The sequence below is a fragment of the Plectrocnemia conspersa genome, unplaced genomic scaffold (assembly GCF_051122295.1).
Source record: "Plectrocnemia conspersa isolate PC_06_02 unplaced genomic scaffold, ASM5112229v1 ptg000001l, whole genome shotgun sequence".
Classification (NCBI taxonomy): Eukaryota; Metazoa; Arthropoda; class Insecta; order Trichoptera; family Polycentropodidae; genus Plectrocnemia; species Plectrocnemia conspersa.
Genome location: NW_028277165.1, coordinates 25,606,977 through 25,625,853, shown reverse-complemented (window position 1 = coordinate 25,625,853; position 18,877 = coordinate 25,606,977). Strand labels below are relative to the sequence as shown.

At 31.8% G+C, this 18,877-nt stretch overlaps 4 protein-coding genes and 1 long non-coding RNA gene across 9 annotated transcripts; 4 read left to right on the top strand and 1 right to left on the bottom strand.

The window, feature by feature from the left end:
* Window positions 1-1,491: 1,491 nt before the first annotated feature.
* Window positions 1,492-3,768, top strand: LOC148239405 (uncharacterized). Of its 4 annotated transcripts, none has more exons than XM_088188793.1 (5): window positions 1,492-1,539; window positions 1,734-1,798; window positions 1,864-1,939; window positions 2,005-2,087; window positions 2,162-3,768. In XM_088188793.1, exons 1-5 carry the CDS (start codon window positions 1,521-1,523, stop codon window positions 3,305-3,307), a joined length of 1,389 nt encoding a protein of 462 aa, XP_088044919.1. In that variant the 5' UTR covers window positions 1,492-1,520; the 3' UTR covers window positions 3,308-3,768. The 4 variants fall into 4 exon arrangements, with proteins under 4 accessions (XP_088044919.1, XP_088044909.1, XP_088044933.1 ...); XM_088188783.1 differs by having other exon boundaries at window positions 1,849-1,939; XM_088188800.1 differs by lacking the exon at window positions 1,492-1,539 and adding an exon at window positions 1,631-1,650.
* Window positions 3,769-5,605: 1,837 nt separating this feature from the next.
* On the top strand, window positions 5,606-8,042 carry LOC148239404 (uncharacterized). Its single transcript, XM_088188770.1, has 5 exons — window positions 5,606-5,651; window positions 5,878-5,942; window positions 6,008-6,083; window positions 6,159-6,241; window positions 6,318-8,042. The coding sequence occupies exons 1-5, from the start codon at window positions 5,633-5,635 to the stop codon at window positions 7,710-7,712; spliced, it is 1,638 nt and encodes a 545-aa protein (XP_088044896.1). The 5' UTR covers window positions 5,606-5,632; the 3' UTR covers window positions 7,713-8,042.
* A 1,855-nt stretch (window positions 8,043-9,897) lies between these two features.
* LOC148239403 (uncharacterized) lies at window positions 9,898-11,059 on the top strand. The gene has a single exon (XM_088188846.1). The coding sequence runs from the start codon at window positions 9,947-9,949 to the stop codon at window positions 11,057-11,059; it is 1,113 nt and encodes a 370-aa protein (XP_088044972.1). The 5' UTR covers window positions 9,898-9,946.
* A 345-nt stretch (window positions 11,060-11,404) lies between these two features.
* Window positions 11,405-12,922, bottom strand: LOC148239402 (uncharacterized). Its single transcript, XR_015810191.1, has 2 exons — window positions 12,664-12,922; window positions 11,405-12,588 (listed from the first exon to the last, which is right to left on the bottom strand). It is a non-coding gene; the product is annotated as an uncharacterized LOC148239402 (long non-coding RNA).
* A 373-nt stretch (window positions 12,923-13,295) lies between these two features.
* Window positions 13,296-18,852, top strand: omd (integrator complex subunit 5 omd). Of its 2 annotated transcripts, none has more exons than XM_088189885.1 (16): window positions 13,296-13,570; window positions 13,731-13,884; window positions 13,945-14,055; window positions 14,119-14,309; window positions 14,378-14,501; window positions 14,567-14,740; window positions 14,809-14,967; window positions 15,076-15,385; window positions 16,121-16,428; window positions 16,492-16,715; window positions 16,785-16,970; window positions 17,033-17,149; window positions 17,216-17,381; window positions 17,457-17,581; window positions 17,640-17,724; window positions 17,795-18,852. In XM_088189885.1, the coding sequence occupies exons 1-16, from the start codon at window positions 13,325-13,327 to the stop codon at window positions 17,938-17,940; spliced, it is 2,826 nt and encodes a 941-aa protein (XP_088046011.1). In that variant the 5' UTR covers window positions 13,296-13,324; the 3' UTR covers window positions 17,941-18,852. The 2 variants fall into 2 exon arrangements, with proteins under 2 accessions (XP_088046011.1, XP_088046002.1); XM_088189876.1 differs by having other exon boundaries at window positions 17,445-17,581.
* The last annotated feature ends 25 nt before the right edge of the window (window positions 18,853-18,877 follow it).

Genomic DNA, 18,877 nt, shown 5'->3' with positions numbered 1-18,877 from the left:
TCTGTGTCTAATTGCTACCCGTCACCATCACGGACCCTAAAAAAGCATTCAAACATAAAAATTATCTTTCACGACATTTTCTAACTCATGCACATAACTGAATGTTAAAAATGCCGGAAAAATATTCATAACTAAAAACAATCTTTTAGTACATATGATGAGTCATAGCAATATTCAGAACGCCGCAGGCTAATCTACATTTACCGCTCCTTCCTGAACTTATACTTAATTGCTAGGGAGGGGAGTTTGTAGGTGCCAATTTAGCTAGCCATCCTGAAGCTACGCGTTACAATGGCAGCACAGACTGAGAAAGTAGCGGCAGGAGGAACTAACAGGTTTTAGCGACGCAATGGAAAGGATTTGCTAGCCGGCTCTGTAAAAAACTTTATTAACGATGTACAATTATAAGTATGAACAATAAAACTTCTGCAACGGTTAACCTGTATTTTATTGCCAACTCGTTACCATACATTCGCCGTAAGCTTTTTGGCATGAGGTCTTAATCACTTACGTGTGTAAGATTGGCCCATGCCTAAATCCAGAATCTGTAGCAACACAGATAGCAGCTAAAATATGTTTAGATACCGATTCATTTTAAAATGATTTACAACGCCACGATTCTTATGGTACCAACGACGATTTCACTTGCACCACGACCTCAGCCTTCATAGCTAAATCTGCCTTATTCGCCTAAATAATTCATACGGTAAAAGCTATATTTCATCTATTCAAACGTTATTTATCACCTTTCTCAATAATTCGTTGTATTTAGCTCATAAGTATATTTTGAACACAACTGTCAACTCGTCACTAAGGCGTTTATCAAAATTGGTTTCATCAAAACAAAATTTTCAGTTTGTAGGGGTCTATTTATGTGTTTATTCAGGTTAATTATAGCGAAAACTTGGCGGCACTCTGATAATACTAGCGTAATGGATTTCTCTCCACTAGCAACTTCGGCGCGTTCATACGCCCCATTTTGTAAGCTACTCCACACTATTTTGATCGCGTTTCCTTGAAGATAAAAAAAATATATTGTATTCCTCTGAATATAAATACACAAGTAAAAACATTTAAGTTATAAATTAATAAAATTGCTGTCAATTCTTTTATGTGTAATTGAATGCATCGCAGTTGGCCATAACTTGTTTATTTACTGTTTACAATCATGTAATTATTACTTGGCGTACCCACAAGTGTTGACTCACGTACACTCTGGGGTACACGTACCTACTTTGCTGACAAGTGATTTTTACTACAATTCATTAAAAATAAATCGCTCCTGCCGCAAATATATTGGTAGCAACGATAATTTCATTCACATCATGATCTTGATTTGCATAAAAAAATCAGCTTTATGCTCTATGCACGTTAATAATTTATACGGTACATATTTATTTTTAGAGTGAAATATAAACCAGATTTCTACGGATTATAATTCCTCTATTTTCCGTCATGATCAATAATTCGTAATACTTAGACCAAAAGTATATTATGAATAGGACTGTCAACTTGTCACAATGGCGTTTATCAAAACTGGTATTATATTATAGTTTTTATCACAATAGAATTTAAGTAAATAGCTTTACGGTCCTTTGTTATTATTACTTTTCTATCGGATTAGTTTTTGCTCAGTTTGAAACTAAAAAAGTATTCTATTTACATATAACACTGCTAAGTTATTTACTAGATAATAAATTATTCTCCTAAAATATCTAACTTCATCTGTTTAGAAGCTGACATCGAAAACGACACAGAAATGTTTGCCCCCGTTAACACAATTAAGTGTAAAATCGAGGTAACGAAACGTAATGTATAACATTTATTAATTTATGTAATCTTATTTAGTATTTTTTTTTCAAGTTACTAAATGTAAAATGCGAATACGAAAACATAGAAAATACATACAAAGACGACGTAGAAGACATGTTTGAAACAGGTTAGGCATATTTAAATATATATTATGTTGCATTTTTAATGTATGTCAATTATGGTTTATTTAAGAAATGCACGATGTTAAAGATATACTAAAGGCAAATATTATCGATGTGGATGACTTATCTCACCAAATTTGTAACGTCACTAAAGTAATAGTCGAATATTTATATTTCCATATATTTCAATTTTGCAACTTATGTAATGAATTTAATTTAATTTTTAGAAACCTGAAAAAGAAAAATCTATCAAAGTTCAACCTATGGATAATGATTCTTATAGATTTGAATGTAACATTTATGAAAAAGCATTCAAAACAAAATCCACTGTTTCATACCATAGTCCAACTCATAGAGTTGTTCCTAATCTTATGTGTAAAATATGTGGAAAAGCACTCAAAAATAAACTCACTCTTTCGCGTCATATGCACACTCATAAAAACACTAGTGACTTTGAATGTAATAAATGTAAAAAAACATTTAAAAACAAATGCACTCTTTCGAGTCATATGCTTACCCATAACAACACTTGTGACTTTGAATGTGATAAATGCGGAAAAGCATTCAAATTCAAAGACTACCTATCACAACATATGAAATCTCATAGCGAGATTCGTGATTTTAAATGTGAAATATGTGGAAAAGCATACAAATTCAAACACTATCTTACACAACATATGAAATCTCATAGTGACGTTCGTGATTTTGAATGTGAAAAATGTGATAAAGCATTCAAACATAAATTCTATCTTTCACGACATATGCAAACTCATAGTGAAGTTCGTGACTATGAATGTGAAAAATGTGGTAAAGCATTCAAATATAAAAACTATCTTTCAGAACATATGCAAACTCATACTGATGCTCGTGATTTTGAATGTAAAAAATGTCGAAAATCATTTATAAACAAAAGCAGACTTTCACACCATATGCAAACACATAGTGAAGTTCATAACTTTGAATGTGAGAACTGTGGGAAATTATTTAAATATAAACAATACCTTTCACGACATATGCATACTCATAATGAGGTTTTTGCATTTAAATGTGATAAATGTGGAAAAGCATTCAAATATAAAGAATATCTTTCACGACATATACAAACTCATAGTGAGGTTCGTGCATTTAAGTGCGATAAATGCGGAAAAGCTTTCAAAACAGCATCTACTCTATCATACCATATGCCAACTCATAGAGTTGCTCCTAATCTTATATGTAAAGTATGTGGAAAAGCACTAAAAAATAAACGCACTCTTTCACGACATATGCAATCACATAGTGAAGTTTTTGACTTTGAGTGTGGAAAATGTGGAAAAGCGTTTAAATATAAAAACTATCTTTCACGACATATTCAAACTCATGCTCATAACTGAATGTTCAAAATGTCGGAAAAACATCAACAATCCGATCTTTCAGTACCCATGGTGAATAATAGCGAGATTCAGAGAGCCCTAGGCTAATCTAAATTTGCTCGTTCTCCCTGAACTCATTGTCAAATAAAAGATGTAATAATAAATACTATTTTGCCACGAATTATTGTATTGAAATATACACTCTACTAAGCAATACCAGGAGTTCCAGGTGAACGCCAGGGTCTGTCTTTCTATACTGATTTTGTAATACTTAATTGCTAGGAAGGGTTAGATTGTAGGTGCCAATTTTATTAGTTAACCTGGAGCTCTGCGTTACAATGGCAACAAAGACTGGCATAGCAGCAGCAGGCGGAACTAACAGATTTTAGCGGTGCGATGGAAAGGACATGTTCTGTAAAAAAGTGAATTAACAATGTAAAATTATTACTATATAGGTTCAATAAAACTTCTGCAGCGGTTAACCGGTGTTTTTTTGTCAACCTGTTACCACACATTCACCATAAGTCTTACAGCATGAGGTCTTAATCAGTTGTGTAGTGATAAAAAAATAAGTGCTGGAGTGCTGAACTTACACCCCGCCCTTATTTTTCGTGTATTTCAAAAAAAGTAGCCAATATTGATATTTCAAAATATTTAAAAAAAATTAATGTTTTTGTGAGAATAAAAAAACTTATTTCAACATTTCAGTAATGAATTTTCCTAATGTATTATGTGTATTTTTATTATCCTGTCTCATGATTGCTACAGTCTAAAGTGTGATCAAGGAATCACTGGTAACTTATCAGTCTTCGCATTTGTTTTCGCAAATTAAGTTTAATAAATTAATCTAATTTATTTGACAGATGTTATTTATATTTTACCGAAGTTCGCGCTCTTATGTCAACCGAGGTTGCACTCCTATGAATACGGTCGATATATTCGGGCAAAATTTAAAAGAAAAAGCAATCGGCTGCGAAAGTGTTACTTTGATTCTTTTGTGTTACACGGGCACAGATAGGAACAATTTTTTTTAATTTTGTGAAATTTCTGTTACGTTTTAAAAATTTGGATTTTTATAAAATGTAGAGAAACGCATCGGTAAAAAAACCGGAGCGTCGCCCCGGTGCGCTCTGTGGCCCCACTACACCACTGGTTTTAATCACTTATGTGTGTAAGATAGCCTAAATCCAGAACCTATAACAACACAGGTAGCAGCTGAGATATATTTAGATAACGATTCATTTAAAAACGTTTCGTCACGCCACGATTCTTACAGCTTTGCTCGACAATTTGTTGTATTTAGGCCTAAATTATATTTTAAGCAAAACTGACAAAAATATCCTTCTTTGAAGAGGATTGTCCTCAACATTTTTATCCTTTTATGTCCTTCTTGAACAAAAATGTTCGAGGTGACCTGTTTAGCTCCTGTAGCAATTTATCCTCCTCGAATAAAAATTCCCTTGTGGGGCTATTTAAATATTTATTTATTCATTCTTTATGACCAAAACTTGGCGGCATTCTAGTAACACTGACGTGATGGCGGCGAGGACAGCACATTATTTTGGTGGACTTCGAATGGAAGACAACGGCATTCATTTCATGATTTTTTTGTCAAAAAAAATATTAAAGGTTAAACATTACTCTACATAATAAGGAAGAATAAAAAATATCATGGGAGCCCATTTATATATGTATAGGTTTTAGTATGGGCAAAACTTGGCGGCAGTCTGGTAGCACTGACGCGACGGCGGTACATTCTTTTGGTGGATTTTACTGGATAAACAGCGGCGGTGCTGCCTCTTTTACCGTCCATTCATTACTATATTAATAAAGTCTAAACTAAACTATATTTCAATAAATACTACTGCAGCGGCTCAATCACTGTCCGCCAATATATATATATATATTAAAAATCAAATTTATACTATTTCAGTACAAACAGTATGTTACAAATATGCAACATTATGAAAATAAGGAATTTATAAAGCCATATGAAAATATCATTAATGTTATACTGTAATTATTACTTGACGTGTCCAAAAGTGTTGACTCACGTTCACTTTTGGGTAAGTATACCCACTTTGCTAACAACTGATTTATGCAACGATTCAATACAAATAAATTCGTCTCTGCCACACTTATATTAATACCAACAATAATTTCATTCACATCATGATCTTGACATGCATAGAGAAATTTTCTTTATGTCCTTTACGCGTCAATAATTTATACGGTACATATAAACTAAATTCTACGGATTTTAATTCTTCTCTTTTCTGCCATGCTCGATAATTCGTAATATTTATACCAAAAGTGTATTATGAATAGAACTGTCAGATCGTTACAATGGCGTTTATCAAAACTGGTATTTTATTATATTTTCTTATCACAATTAATAATTGAAATGAAGGAAATAGGTGTAATATAACTTCTATTAATAATTTATTAATTAACTTCAGCTAATATAACTTCTCCATCCGATTAATTTTCATTCAGTTTGAAACAAAACATATATTTACATTTCACGTATTGCTCAATTATTTACTAGAGAATTAGTTTTTGTCTTAAATTATCAATCTTCGTCTTTGCAGAGGTTGACATCGAAATTGACAAGGAAATGGTTGCTCCTGTTGACATGCTTAAGTGTAAAGTCGAGGTAATGAAATGTAATATTTAACACTTGTTAACAGATGTAATCTTACTTAGTGTTTATTTTTCAAGTTATTAAATGTAAAATGCGAATACGAAGGCAACGAAGATACATACAAAGACGGCGGGGAAGACATGTTTGAAACAGGTTAGACATACTTAATTATATATTTTGTTGCATTTTTAATATTTTACCATTATTGTTTATTATATATGATTTAAGAAATGCACGATGTTAAAGATATACTTAGGGCAAATATTATCAGCGTGGACGGTTTATCTCACCAAATTTACAACGTCACCAAAGTAAAGTGAAATAAATTTCTATTTCTATGTATTACTATATTTACAACTCATATTATGAATAAAATTTAATTTTCAGAAACCTGAAAGAGAAAAATGTATCAAAGTTCAAAGTATGCATGATGATTCTTATAAATTTGAGTATGGAAAAGTATTCAAAACAAAATCTAATCTTTCATACCATGTGCCAACTGACAGCGATGCTCCTGATTTTGAATGTAAAAACTGTGGAAAAACATTCAAAACTAAATACACTCTTTTGCGTCATATGCACACTCATAACAACACTTGTAAATTTAAATGTGAAAAATGTGGAAAATCATTTAAAACTAAATGCACTCTTTCAAATCATATGCACACTCATAACGACACTTGTGACTTTGAATGTGATAAATGTGGAAAAGCATTCAAATTCAAACACTATCTTTCACAACATATGCAATCTCACAGCGAGGTTCGTGACTTTGAATGCGAAAAATGTAGAAAAGCGTTCAAACATAAAGACCATCTTTCACGACATATGCAAACTCATAGTGATGTTCGTGATTTTGAATGTGAAAAATGTAGAAAGACTTTCAAATATAAAGTCTATCTTTCACGACATATGCATTCTCATAGTGAAGTTCGTGACTTTGAATGTGAAATATGTGGAAAAGCATTTAAATATAAAAACTATCTTTCTGAACATATGCAAACCCATACCGATGCTCGTGACTTTGAATGTGAAAAATGTCGAAAAACATTCATAACTAAAAGCAGACTTTCATACCATATGCAAACACATAGCGAAGTTCATCACTTTGAATGTGAAAAATGTGGTAAAGCATTTAAATATAAAGAATATCTTTCCCGACATATGCAAACTCATAGCGAGGTTCTTGCATTTAAATGTGATAAATGTGGAAAAGCCTTTAAAACCATACCTACTCTTTCGTACCATATGTCAACTCATAGAGTAGGTCCTGATTTTGAATGTAAAACATGTGGAAAAGCATTTAAAACTAAACGCACTCTTTCCCGTCATATGCAATCTCATAGCGAGTTTTTTGACTATGAGTGTGAAAAATGTGGAAAAGCATTCAAACATAAAAATTATCTTACACGACATATGCAAACCCATAATAATACTCGTGACTATGAATGTGAAATATGTCGAAAACCATTCAAACATAAACAGTCTCTTTCAATGCATATGCAAACTCATAGTGATGCTCGTGATTTTGAATGTAAAAAATGTCTAAAAACTTTCAAACATAAACAATCTCTTTCAATACATTTTAAAACTCATAGTAATCTTCGTGACTTTGAATGTGAAATATGTCGAAAAACATTCAAACATCAACACTATCTTTCAATACATATGCAAACTCATAGTAATGCTCGTAATTTTCAATGTGAAAAATGTCAAAAAGCATTCAAACATAAACAGTCTCTTTCTATACATATGCAAACTCATAGTGATGTTTGTAGCTGAATGTAGAAAGTATTAAAAACATTTATAATTAAAAGCAATCTTTCAGTACATATGACATGTCGTAGCCAGAATATTTATTATATAATGAATAATATATTTTTTTTATTGCTAATAAGTTGTGTATGCTTAAAACGAATTTTAGCTATGCTTGTAACGATTTAATAAAAATATAGGAATATAACAACGAGTAGATAGAGATTCAAATAATATTGTTTAATTGTATTATATATAATTAATTTAAAAAAAATATGTACAGCAAAATTGTGATGTAATAAATAAATATAACAATGAATTAAAAATATATGTACGAGGAATAACAATAAAAAAGTAAAAAATTCTCTTTTTAATATTAATATTAAAAAAATGAACTATTAGTATACATATAAAATAAGAAATACAACACAAAAAATAAACTATATTAAATTATATAAAAGGCGATTTTTGTCAATAGTAACATCCACCAAAAATAGATAAGCATGTAAAAGGTCATGCTCTAGAAACTGCAAAACACATTATGTACTATGAAAAACAATGGCTTGTTTTTATGTATATATATAGTACTTATAAATAAAAATAAACACACAAATAAATGTTATACTAATAATTTAAAAACAAATTTAATATTTAACTACTGTAAAATAAAAAAATATATGTAATATAAATAAATAAATAATTTTCATTCACTAATCAAAACAAAACCTAATTTAGAAACAGTAAACAATATAGAAAATACATAGAAAAAGCAAGATAAGCAGCATCGCTACACACATTATTGTACCCAATTCCTTGAAACGGCACACTTTTACGATAATTAGTATATGATTATTTAATACAAAATCAGAACAAACTTGATTAAAATATTAACAAAATCAATATAAGCCCACATCTTTATTATTACAGATGAGCTATCCACCTTAAAAACCTCGCAAGCCTTGCTCTTTTTAGTAGCCCTATACAATTTAAGCAGCTTATTCATGTAGCTCCGACTGGCTTTGCACGGAGTTCGCACGCCGGAGTTCGTTACGCCAGTGTTATCAGAGTACCGCCAAGTTTTGCCCATAATAAACTAAATAAATATATGTATAAATAAATAGGCTTCCTATAATACTTTAAAATTTACAAATTGCTCTTGAGTGAAGGAGACGAAATGTACATATTTGCGTTAATTATGTATTAACAATTTTTCAAGACACTAAAAAAGTTAAATAATTATGGTCGATGGTCCATTAAATATTTTACAATATTTGTACTCAAATGATTTAGTAATGTTTCTAAATTTACCTATATTATTGCACATACCATTGACACTTTTGTAGCAAAACGTTCTCAGGGACGACAATAGTTTTAGTTTTGTAAGCATTTCTGATATTTTTTATTTAATAGTGGCCTAGGCGGACAAGTGTTATGTTAAGGCCAAATAAGCTATTGACAGATTGCCATCTGTTAATTTAACGAACTTCGGTTTACAACTAAATTAAAATAAGTATTAAGTTACAAATTAATTTCAATACTTCTAAATGTAAAATATGTGTTAAAATAGGTTGTTGAAATTTTTGATTTAATTATGATTAACAACGTCGATTGTACAATTAAGGTAAATAAATCTTCAAAAATAATTTTAAAATATCGCATTAAATGGAAAATATTTTTTCAGGAAGAACGTGTAAAAGAAGAATGTGATTGTAATGAAGAGAATTTTAATAGCGATTACGATAAGTTAGATATATATCTACGTACCACGAAAAATGCTGAATTATAGAACTCAAAATGGCTCACAATATATTGGTTGTGCCAATAAATTACTTTTAGGAAGAAGACTGCCAGAAAACGAAATTAATAGATGTTCAGGGTATTTCAAAATTTGTGTTGTATCTTAACTGGAATAAATAATAGTAGATTTACCACATAGTAATCCCAATAAGGTACGCCATGGTTTGTTCCACAGCTAATTATGTAAGTTATTTTAGGTAATCTAGCAGTTTGGTAAGATAAAGATTTTTCTTCTCCCACAATATTTCTTTCCTAAAGCTATATAGCTATCCTCAATCTAACTATTTTTGTGCAAGCTAAACTTGTTACTTTCTACGACATTTCTAGTTGTTTTGTATACAAATTGAGACGGTCTTCTTCCAAACTGATGATATGTGGTATTAAATCATTTATTTTCTGCTCCCCATGTAAACAGATGTTATCCTTAAATTTAAATTTTTGTCTTTACTAATTTTATCATATGTATGTTTTCAGATCCGCACGATGTTAAAGATATACTCAATAAAAATACGGATGATAAACAGCTTAGTGATAATTCAGCTTCTTATGAAATGAGTATGCTCCCGCATTTTAATGAGCAACTCAGTCATAAGACTGACAAAAAATATGAAAGAGGCATTTCACTACTTCCTCTATGCAAAATAAAAAATCTAAAATATGTACATAATGATAATTTTTATGATAAGAAGGAGTTTTTACAACATCTTAGTAAATCCTGTGACTTTGAATGTGGCATATGTAGAAAAAAGTTTAAAAGAAAGAATAATTTAGTTAGGCATGTTTCTATTCATAATGATTCTTATGACTTCAAATGTGGCATATGTGAAAAAAACTTCAAGACAAAAAATGGCTTATTAGCACATTCTCATATTCATCATAATTCCTATGACTTTGAATGTCGCAAATGTGGAAAAAGATTTAATACAAAGAGTAACTTATTAAAACATATGTATAATCATAATGATTCTTATAATTTTGGATGCAGTGAGTGCGGAAAAACATTCAACATTAAACGTAATCTTGTACTTCATATGTTGACAGCACATGTCGATTCTAACAACTTTGAACGTGATAAATGTGGGAAAAAATTTAAAACAAAAGATTACTTATTAAAACATATGCACATTCATGACGACTCCCGTGACTTTGTTTGTGGCAATTGTGGAAAAGTCTTCAAAACCAAAGTTAATCTTTCTTATCATGTGAATACGACACATGTTGAATCTTATTATTTTGAATGTCACAAATGTGGAAAAAAATTCAAAACGAAACATCTCTTATTAAGACATTTGTTTATTCATAATGATTCCTATGATTTTAAATGTAGTATGTGTGGAAAGTTATTTAAAAGTAAACATAACATGTCAGAACACAAAAACCGTGTACATGTTAATTCTTATAATTTTGAATGCGATAAGTGTAAAAAGAAGTTTAAAACAAGAGATCACTTATTAAGACATTCATATATTCATAACGATTCATATGACTTTGAATGCGATACATGCGGGAAAGTGTTTAAATGTAAACGTAATGTGTTGCAACATAAGAGGCGTATGCATACTGATGCAAGCGTATAATTTAACTCATTTTTCAGTTGAAATGTGACAAACTAAATAAATAATGTTTGATTAAATTGTATGGATATTTAATATGAATCAAAAGTTTTTACTTATGCATTAAAAATAAATTTCATAATAATTGTAAATGCAGTAATTGTATTGTATGCAGAAAATGTACTGTGATTACTTGACAAAAATACATTTTTGTCAATCTTTATATCTGTATGTCTAACATTTATATTTTTTTCATTTAAAGATGAATAAAATAATTGATAGTGTAAAAATGTGTATTTTAATGGTGGAACTAAGTGACACAAGAATTTGCAACAGTAATGGGGGGCGGGGGGGAATAAAAACTAAAAATTTTGTCGAATTTTTATAAATTCATATTAAAGTAAACATTCAGGAAAGTCATATCTTAAAATTAACATTATCCAGGTGTGCACCATCGCGCTGCAAACATAGTTTAAATCTGGACCTCAAATTTGTGAAAAAACTCTGGAACATTGTGCGTGGAATAGTACTTCTTGTCCATGTAGTCTGCTCGTAATGCATTGACAACACATCCGTATTTTATACCATGAAATATTCATTTACTTCACGACCTCTTGTAGGCCAGGCTTTGCAAAGTTTCCCCGCTGATACCTCTTCATTCTATTTTCAATGTATTTATTGATTTTTATGAGTAAATAATCCTTCAATGGCTTATTTATTACAATGTCAAGAGTCTGGAGATATGCCGTCATTCCTGTGGGAATCATTATTTGATCAATTCTTGAATCTGAATCCCGAATTAGCGAACCTCTTTGGCCACCTCACGAAAGAAGTAGCACCATTAAATCAATCCACTTCCTTATAATTGCTTGTGTACACTAAGCTTTTTCGATTTCAATGACATAAACCAAGCACCAAGCTTTTTCGGTATCAAGGATTAATATATAGGTAACACGTTCATTTTTGTAACCAGTGGAAGGAATATAGTTTAACGTGGCAACAATGTGATCAATCGTCGTTTGAAATCCGTGGCCCATTAACACTGCAGTTTCATCCATAGCAATCATGCTGGAGAGTTAATATTTTAAAAAGTCGATGCCAGCAACAAAAGACTTGAATGCAGCTTTTTATAACTTCTTTATCTTTCAACTTGGACAGCGTTGTCGATTTTCTTAGAGAACGTTTATATCGCAGAAGAAAGTCATCCAGCATGTTTTGTTACGCTTTGAATGCTTCTAGGAATATGTTAGGGTAATGCCATTGTAAGGGCAATGCTTGAATATCAGCCCTGCGCACAACCAAAGCCATTGATTTCCTGTCCGCAATCATTTCCAGAGGATATCTTTCAGCTCAGGAAATAATGGTTGCCGACCTGATTCACACTTGCGTTTCTTATCATTTCCCTGGTTCACCTGATGACATAGGTTATTGTATTATTTTCAGACCATTCTGAAAAAAAAATTTCTCTATGCAGGAAGTCGTAAAATTCTTGCCCCGGGAGTCCTTCACGATTTATTGTACTCGACGGACTCTTTCTTCTGCACTCATTTTATCTGTGGTTAAAAAAAATATTTACTTAAGAAAAAAATAAAATTAACAGTTATGATTTACAAGACAGAAGTGCTTACACGTTATATCTGCGGCATAAAATAATCATTTATTTTTTAATATTATAATTTGTAAAGAAAAAAATGTAAAATAATATGTTGTTTTCTTGCCAACTTTTGAGAAGTCGCGTGTGCTTGACTTCATCGGGTCTGAGTATGAAATGCGTTTGTGTAAGTGCAAAAACAATGACAAAAAGACATAGTATCGTCTTGTTCTACGCTCAATTAAAAATATTTCGGTTTCAAGACAGTTATTGCGGTGCTGCCACACGCCGAAAGAAAATTCTAGTAGATTAATCAACATTATCATCCGATATTAAATAACCGAGAATGCGAGAGGGATTTGAACGGAAACTAAACACGAAAGCTTATTTTTTTAAACAAATTTTATTTAAATTAGAAAACGTCCTGAAAAATGACATTTATTAGGTTTATTTTTGGAGTAGGTCATATTTTCGGGGTAACGTGGTACTGATGTACCACGTTTTGTGTTGATAATTTTAAAATATTATTGTTTTTGTTATAAATAATATTATTTACATTAAACAAATCGGTATTTTTGTTAAATTTATTAATTTATGTGATAAATTTATTTTTTATTTGTTGTTTATTGTTGGACCCAAAAAGTGATGTTTAAACCAAACGTTCTAGTTGACGGAGTTGACGTTTGGAGTTAGCGACAATGGCACCGATCGGTGCTAACGCGGGTGCCATCGAATCAGTGACTGAATCGCCGCTGTTAAAAGTTCGGGCGTTTCTGTACGGTGCCAGCGGTGCCGCAGGTAGCGGAGTGCGCGTTCCTGAATTGACTCGCACGGCGGTGGAGCTCTTGCAAACGTTTCCTGCGGCCCGAGAAGCTGTACTCGAATATTTCGCCAATATTTTTCATGACGCCGTTCGTTTTTTCGTCGAGAGGAGCGAATATGAGGTAACTTGCGCCCACTGGCGCTGAATTATTCAATTTCAAAGTATTAGTATCACCCAAAAAGTAGCAGAACATGTACTAAATTTCAAATAACTTAAGAACCACGTTAAAAATTGTCAAAATGATGCCAATAGTGCAATAATAAAATAAAAATTGTTTTTAGAGCGATAGTGGCACGAGTAATCAATCTGCAGAAGCTGTATTAATCATCACACCTGCTCTTTGCGATTTACCAGCACCATGGGCCCCGATTTTATCACCATGGAGTATCTCACTTTTGAAAGACATCGCTCAAACGCAATCTTTAGATTGTCCTTGTAAGAAATATCTTAAAATAATTATATGTACTGATGATAAATATTATTAATATACTTCAGCTCAGGTATTGCAAAACTGCGAGGCCGTAAGATGTCTCTTGAACATAGTAACAGTATGTTTATCCAGATTAAATGCGACCTACAGAATCTCAATAATCGATGCCATGTTAGGTGTGTATGATATTCATTCAATTGTAAATATCTTTTTATAATGTACTTATTTATATTATACAGGAAGCGGCAAAATAGATTGGGTCGTTGGACACGTCGGTCGCTGCGATCCGTCTTTGATCGTACCGAGAGTTTTAGAACTGGCTTTGAAGAACTCTACGCCTCAGAACATTGATCATGTCGTTAAAATATTGGCTCATTTATCTCCGTTGCATTTTATGCACATCAGACAAGCTTTATTAGATATGTTTGAGGTATTTATATTAGTTAAAGGCGTCCTTGAACCAACAGATTTGTTCAAAAATTCATTCTTAAATTTTAGGATAGTTTCGACTCAGAAGCTGGTGAAGCTGAACGCAAACGAGAAATTGTGCCATATCTTATGCATTTGGCATCGAAGTCTGATATTGTATTAAAAGCGTTAACTAAAGATATCAACGTTGAATGTAAGTTTGATCTCAATTGAACGAATCTATGTTGTAATTTATTCATTTTTAATGTACATTTTCAGCGTCGGATGCGACTTTAGACAAATTCTTGCGAGTTTGCACTACGAGTATACCTGGCTTTGGAAGCGGAGCAACTAGAACGTCTCTAGTTGTTCTGTGTCTTCGTGCGGCAGCTCCAGTATTCTTACTACTTTTGAATTGGGCTCCCAAGAATATTATTTGCCGTGAAATGCTAGGTCCGTGAGGAATAAATAAATATTTTAAGCTATATTTGTTTTAAAACTAACGCATTTTTTTAATACAGAGAGCTTGTTGCAAAAAATGGAGAGCGATGTGCGCAGCTCTGATATAAAAATTCCATTACTGGATAGCATTGCCGGCGATATTACAAATATTAGACGGAAGCTCTTACATGGTACCTTACTCGAAAAATATGCGATAGCTCGAGTCACAATTCTTATTAGTGAGTATTAATTTTAGCTTTAAATAAAATATCTAGAATTTCACATTCTATAATCCTTCGTGTGATTAATTAATTATTATATATGTATAAAATATATTTAATTCATAGGCTTTCAATCACCGTCGGTATTTGTAAACACAATTAGTTATTTATTGCAAAACTCACAAGATAACATGACACTCATAATCCTCGTCAAGATTATAACGGGAACGTTATCTATGAGAGCAAATCTGGATTCAAACGATTCGTCCTCGGAAAATGCATTGTGTTTAGTGCGCCAAGCTCACGAGAACGCCCTCAGAGAAGCCACTAATGCTGAAACCTTTCCGGAAAAGTTTGCAGAAGATGAAAAAGTGTTCCATAAAATTAAAGAGACTTGCTTAGAAAGATATTGCTATAATATAGCTTCATTATTGAGGTTTGTAACGATTGATAGATGTATAATACAATAGACCCCCCAATAACACGATAAATTGGGAACGTGCCATTTGATTAGAAAATACTCGTACAATTTTTTGCAATACGTACATACAAATCAGGCGCATGTGTTGAGATATCCTGCATTTGTCTTTCTCGCATATAACGTACTCAATTTACCGTGTTATTGAGGGGTCTACGAGTCGACTAAAACCAAACCGATTTCAAATCAGTCAACAACTGGTTGCATGCGATTGTTTTTCCTAGTCACAAAACAGTTGCGTTGCATGGTTGCACGTGTCTTCACAAAAAGTTCAAGAAATGAGTGAAGCGGTCAAGTCGTAGATTGTCGTTTACGCTTCAAAATAATGTTTACGGCAGTGCCGGTCGATGATTTGTACAGCGAACTGTACAAAGTGGCCCTTTATTTATATAAAATAAAAGTATTTATTTATATAAAATAAATATACATATACCCTTTTCATTTTCATTGCTGCAACCCCTTCAACTACGAATTCTCATGAGCCGCCACTGATACTGTACCTTATTCTCTATTTTCATTTTCACAATATTGTATGCGTAGCGTTTGCCTCAATACTGTTTTTTAATTGTCGTTCATCTAATTTCAAGGCTAATGTCACATAAAAAAACTCTTGAACCATTAACCATTTTATGTGAAATATGCTAATAAAATAGAAATAATTTATAATTTCTCAAATACAATTTAATGATTTAGATTGGAAAAGAGCAATAGTTATGCCTATTTGCCGAGCAAGCCCATAATCAAAGTCAGCGAGATGAATTTGTCTAAATTGGCCTGCGCTTTCAACGAACAAGTTTCCGATGTGAGTTATTCGCACAAGATTACCAAGAGCGCTGCAGCCAATGCTGTCCATCGAAATTCAATGTCCATTTGCCATTCGATGGCATCGTTACTCAAGCAAATCGATATTTATGAAAATAGTCCATCGATTGACGTTCAAGTGTTGATTAAAATCACACGAGCGAACGTGAAGTATTTTTTTAGATGTCTTCACGAGACAGGTATTAGATTTTCAGAATTAATTTTCTCATGTGAGATTCGCTCTAAAATTTTATTTTTTATAGATATTGTAAAGCAGTTTAAAGGAACGCAGATAGCTTATAATATATTTAGACGAACTTGCGCCGAAAGCAAAGTTGCGAGATCGGTCGCGTTGAGAGAGTTGCTAGAGACAGCTCTCTTCCGAGAATCGGAGATGTTCGGAACGAGTTTAAAGGAAAACTGGAACAGTGACTCAATTCACGATAGAAATAACGAAGACTTATTGATGTTTCAAAATCATAAACAGGTTAATATAGCCTAATTTTGTATTTTTAAATCATTGCTGATGTTTACGAGAGTTTTGTGTTGATTGTAGGGTCCAATTACTCAATTGACGCAGAGTCACACGTCAGTTTTTCACGCAGGTATTATCGGAAAAGGGTGTAAAAGAACGCCTAAGGCTTTATTCGAGAACGATTTTAATCAAAATTCTCAAGTTGCAACTCTTTCGAAGACTAGTCGTGAAGTCGAGTTGTTTTTGGGTGCTTTAATGGCTTGTATGGTATGTATTTATTATTAAAATTGCTAAAGAATATATATAGGAATTACTTGATCATATTACAGGAAGATAATGATGTTTGCTTGGAAGCAATGACTTCAGTTTCTTTATTACTCGTCGAGTTAGTTTCTCCGGATGTAATGTACAATGGTTTACCATGGCCTGATGAAGATTTTACAAAAGTGCGTATTTATTCAATCACTTTATTTAACGGCAATCTTATATTTTATATGCTTAATTATTTTAAGGTGAGCATTGAACGCGAATTATACATCAGACAGGTGTTTGACAATTACCCGTTAGTCTGGCACGTCTTAAGACTGATTAGCAATTTCCGTCCAGCTCTTTGCTATTGTTCGGTGCTTCTCAGAGCCATAGTCGCCACATTGATACATCAATATGGAGCCAAATCAGGTTAACCATTTTTGAAATTCTATTCCATATGGATTATATAAACATGACTCACTTAATTCATAGATAAATATACAGGAACACAAGACGATAATCTGAACGAGATATCCGTTCAGCTCTTGGAGATCATGTGTCGAGGACAATTGCTACCATCGCCATTGAACTACATCACCGAAATGATACCGCATTTGAAAACTAACGAGGTACCGTTTAACAATCAATAATATGAATTAATTAAATATAACGGTATTTAATTTTCAGATTGTACAAATATTACGAGATTGTATATGGAATTATACAAGAGATACGGTGCCTTCACCGGAACTGTTTAAATGTGACAAATCTGGTTATTATTCGTTTTTATAATACTATTATATTCATAATAATGTAATATATTAAAATCATGTTTTTTTTAGGACTTTATTGGCGAGATCCGTCAGTATCAAAACCATTATCTCAATATACTGACACACTAAGAATCATCATTCAAAGGAATATCTCAACTCTCGGACATCTTTATCCTTTGATGTTTTTAAACGAATTCGAACCTACAACCCTGTAACTGTCAGCTGTAAAATATTTTATTTACGTCTACAGGCCAGCGATTTTAGAATCAATAGAAAATGCAACAAAGTGACTTAATATTTATCGTTCAAAAATGTTTTCTGTGTTCTGGCATACGTATGTAAAACATATGTTTCAGAATCATCTATGGATTTATTCAATTTTTTGTTCAGGGTTGTAACAATACATAGTGTATATATTTTTCAAATAAACCGTTGATGATGATATCTTTAAAAATAATAATAATATAAAATATTTATTTTCTATGAGAAAACATTGTGACTCAACGGTTAGTCGCTGGTGTGTGGAGTAAATCAATAAGTGACTCACTGGTGAGACACTGGTGTTTAAGTGGCTATGGATTGAAGAAAAAAATTAAGACCAATGTAATTTTAAGTTTACTTTAAGAATTTTTGTATATATTTTTACATTAAATAAATAATACAAATAACATATTTAATTACATATTAGTTAGAATGCCTTAAACATTTAAAACAGAACCAAGAAAAGATCATTATACTTTTATAAATCAACTTATGCAGTGCTAAAGACAGTTTTCTGAAGATGGAATATTTTGTTTTTAGGATCTGTTTTTAAAAGTCAGTTAGTGTTAAGCTTTTTTATATTAGATTCAAACTACATCTTGACGCAGCTCAATAAACTATCTATAAAAGCAACATCCGCAATAAAAGTTGCAGCAATATGACTTTATCCAACTTACGTCAAGAGCCTAACAGTCAAGTATAAAGTATAAATGTTTCAAGTGATTCGGACATCTGTACTAAACATATTTCGTTTTCATGTTAATATTTCTTTTGTATGAAATCTGCTCTTTTTGAAACATGTTTTTTTAATGTATTATGATTTAATTAAATTACAGATATATTTATTAAATATATTGTCATATATACTCATTTGTTTTTCTTTCGATTATT

Bases quoted from the DNA above. Each gene is read 5' to 3' on its own strand.
- LOC148239405 (XM_088188783.1), top strand. The intron at 1,799-1,848 runs GTAACGAAACGT...AATCTTATTTAG, and splicing joins CAATTAAGTGTAAAATCGAG to TATTTTTTTTTCAAGTTACT. The intron at 1,940-2,004 runs GTTAGGCATATT...GGTTTATTTAAG, and splicing joins AGAAGACATGTTTGAAACAG to AAATGCACGATGTTAAAGAT.
- LOC148239404 (XM_088188770.1), top strand. The intron at 5,943-6,007 runs GTAATGAAATGT...TTATTTTTCAAG, and splicing joins TGCTTAAGTGTAAAGTCGAG to TTATTAAATGTAAAATGCGA. The intron at 6,084-6,158 runs GTTAGACATACT...ATATGATTTAAG, and splicing joins GGAAGACATGTTTGAAACAG to AAATGCACGATGTTAAAGAT.
- LOC148239403 (XM_088188846.1), top strand. From the start codon at position 9,947: ATGTTTTCAGATCCGCACGATGTTAAAGATATACTCAATAAAAATACG.
- omd (XM_088189876.1), top strand. From the start codon at position 13,325: ATGGCACCGATCGGTGCTAACGCGGGTGCCATCGAATCAGTGACTGAA. The intron at 14,741-14,808 runs GTCCGTGAGGAA...TTTTTAATACAG, and splicing joins TATTTGCCGTGAAATGCTAG to AGAGCTTGTTGCAAAAAATG. The intron at 14,968-15,075 runs GTGAGTATTAAT...TTTAATTCATAG, and splicing joins TCGAGTCACAATTCTTATTA to GCTTTCAATCACCGTCGGTA.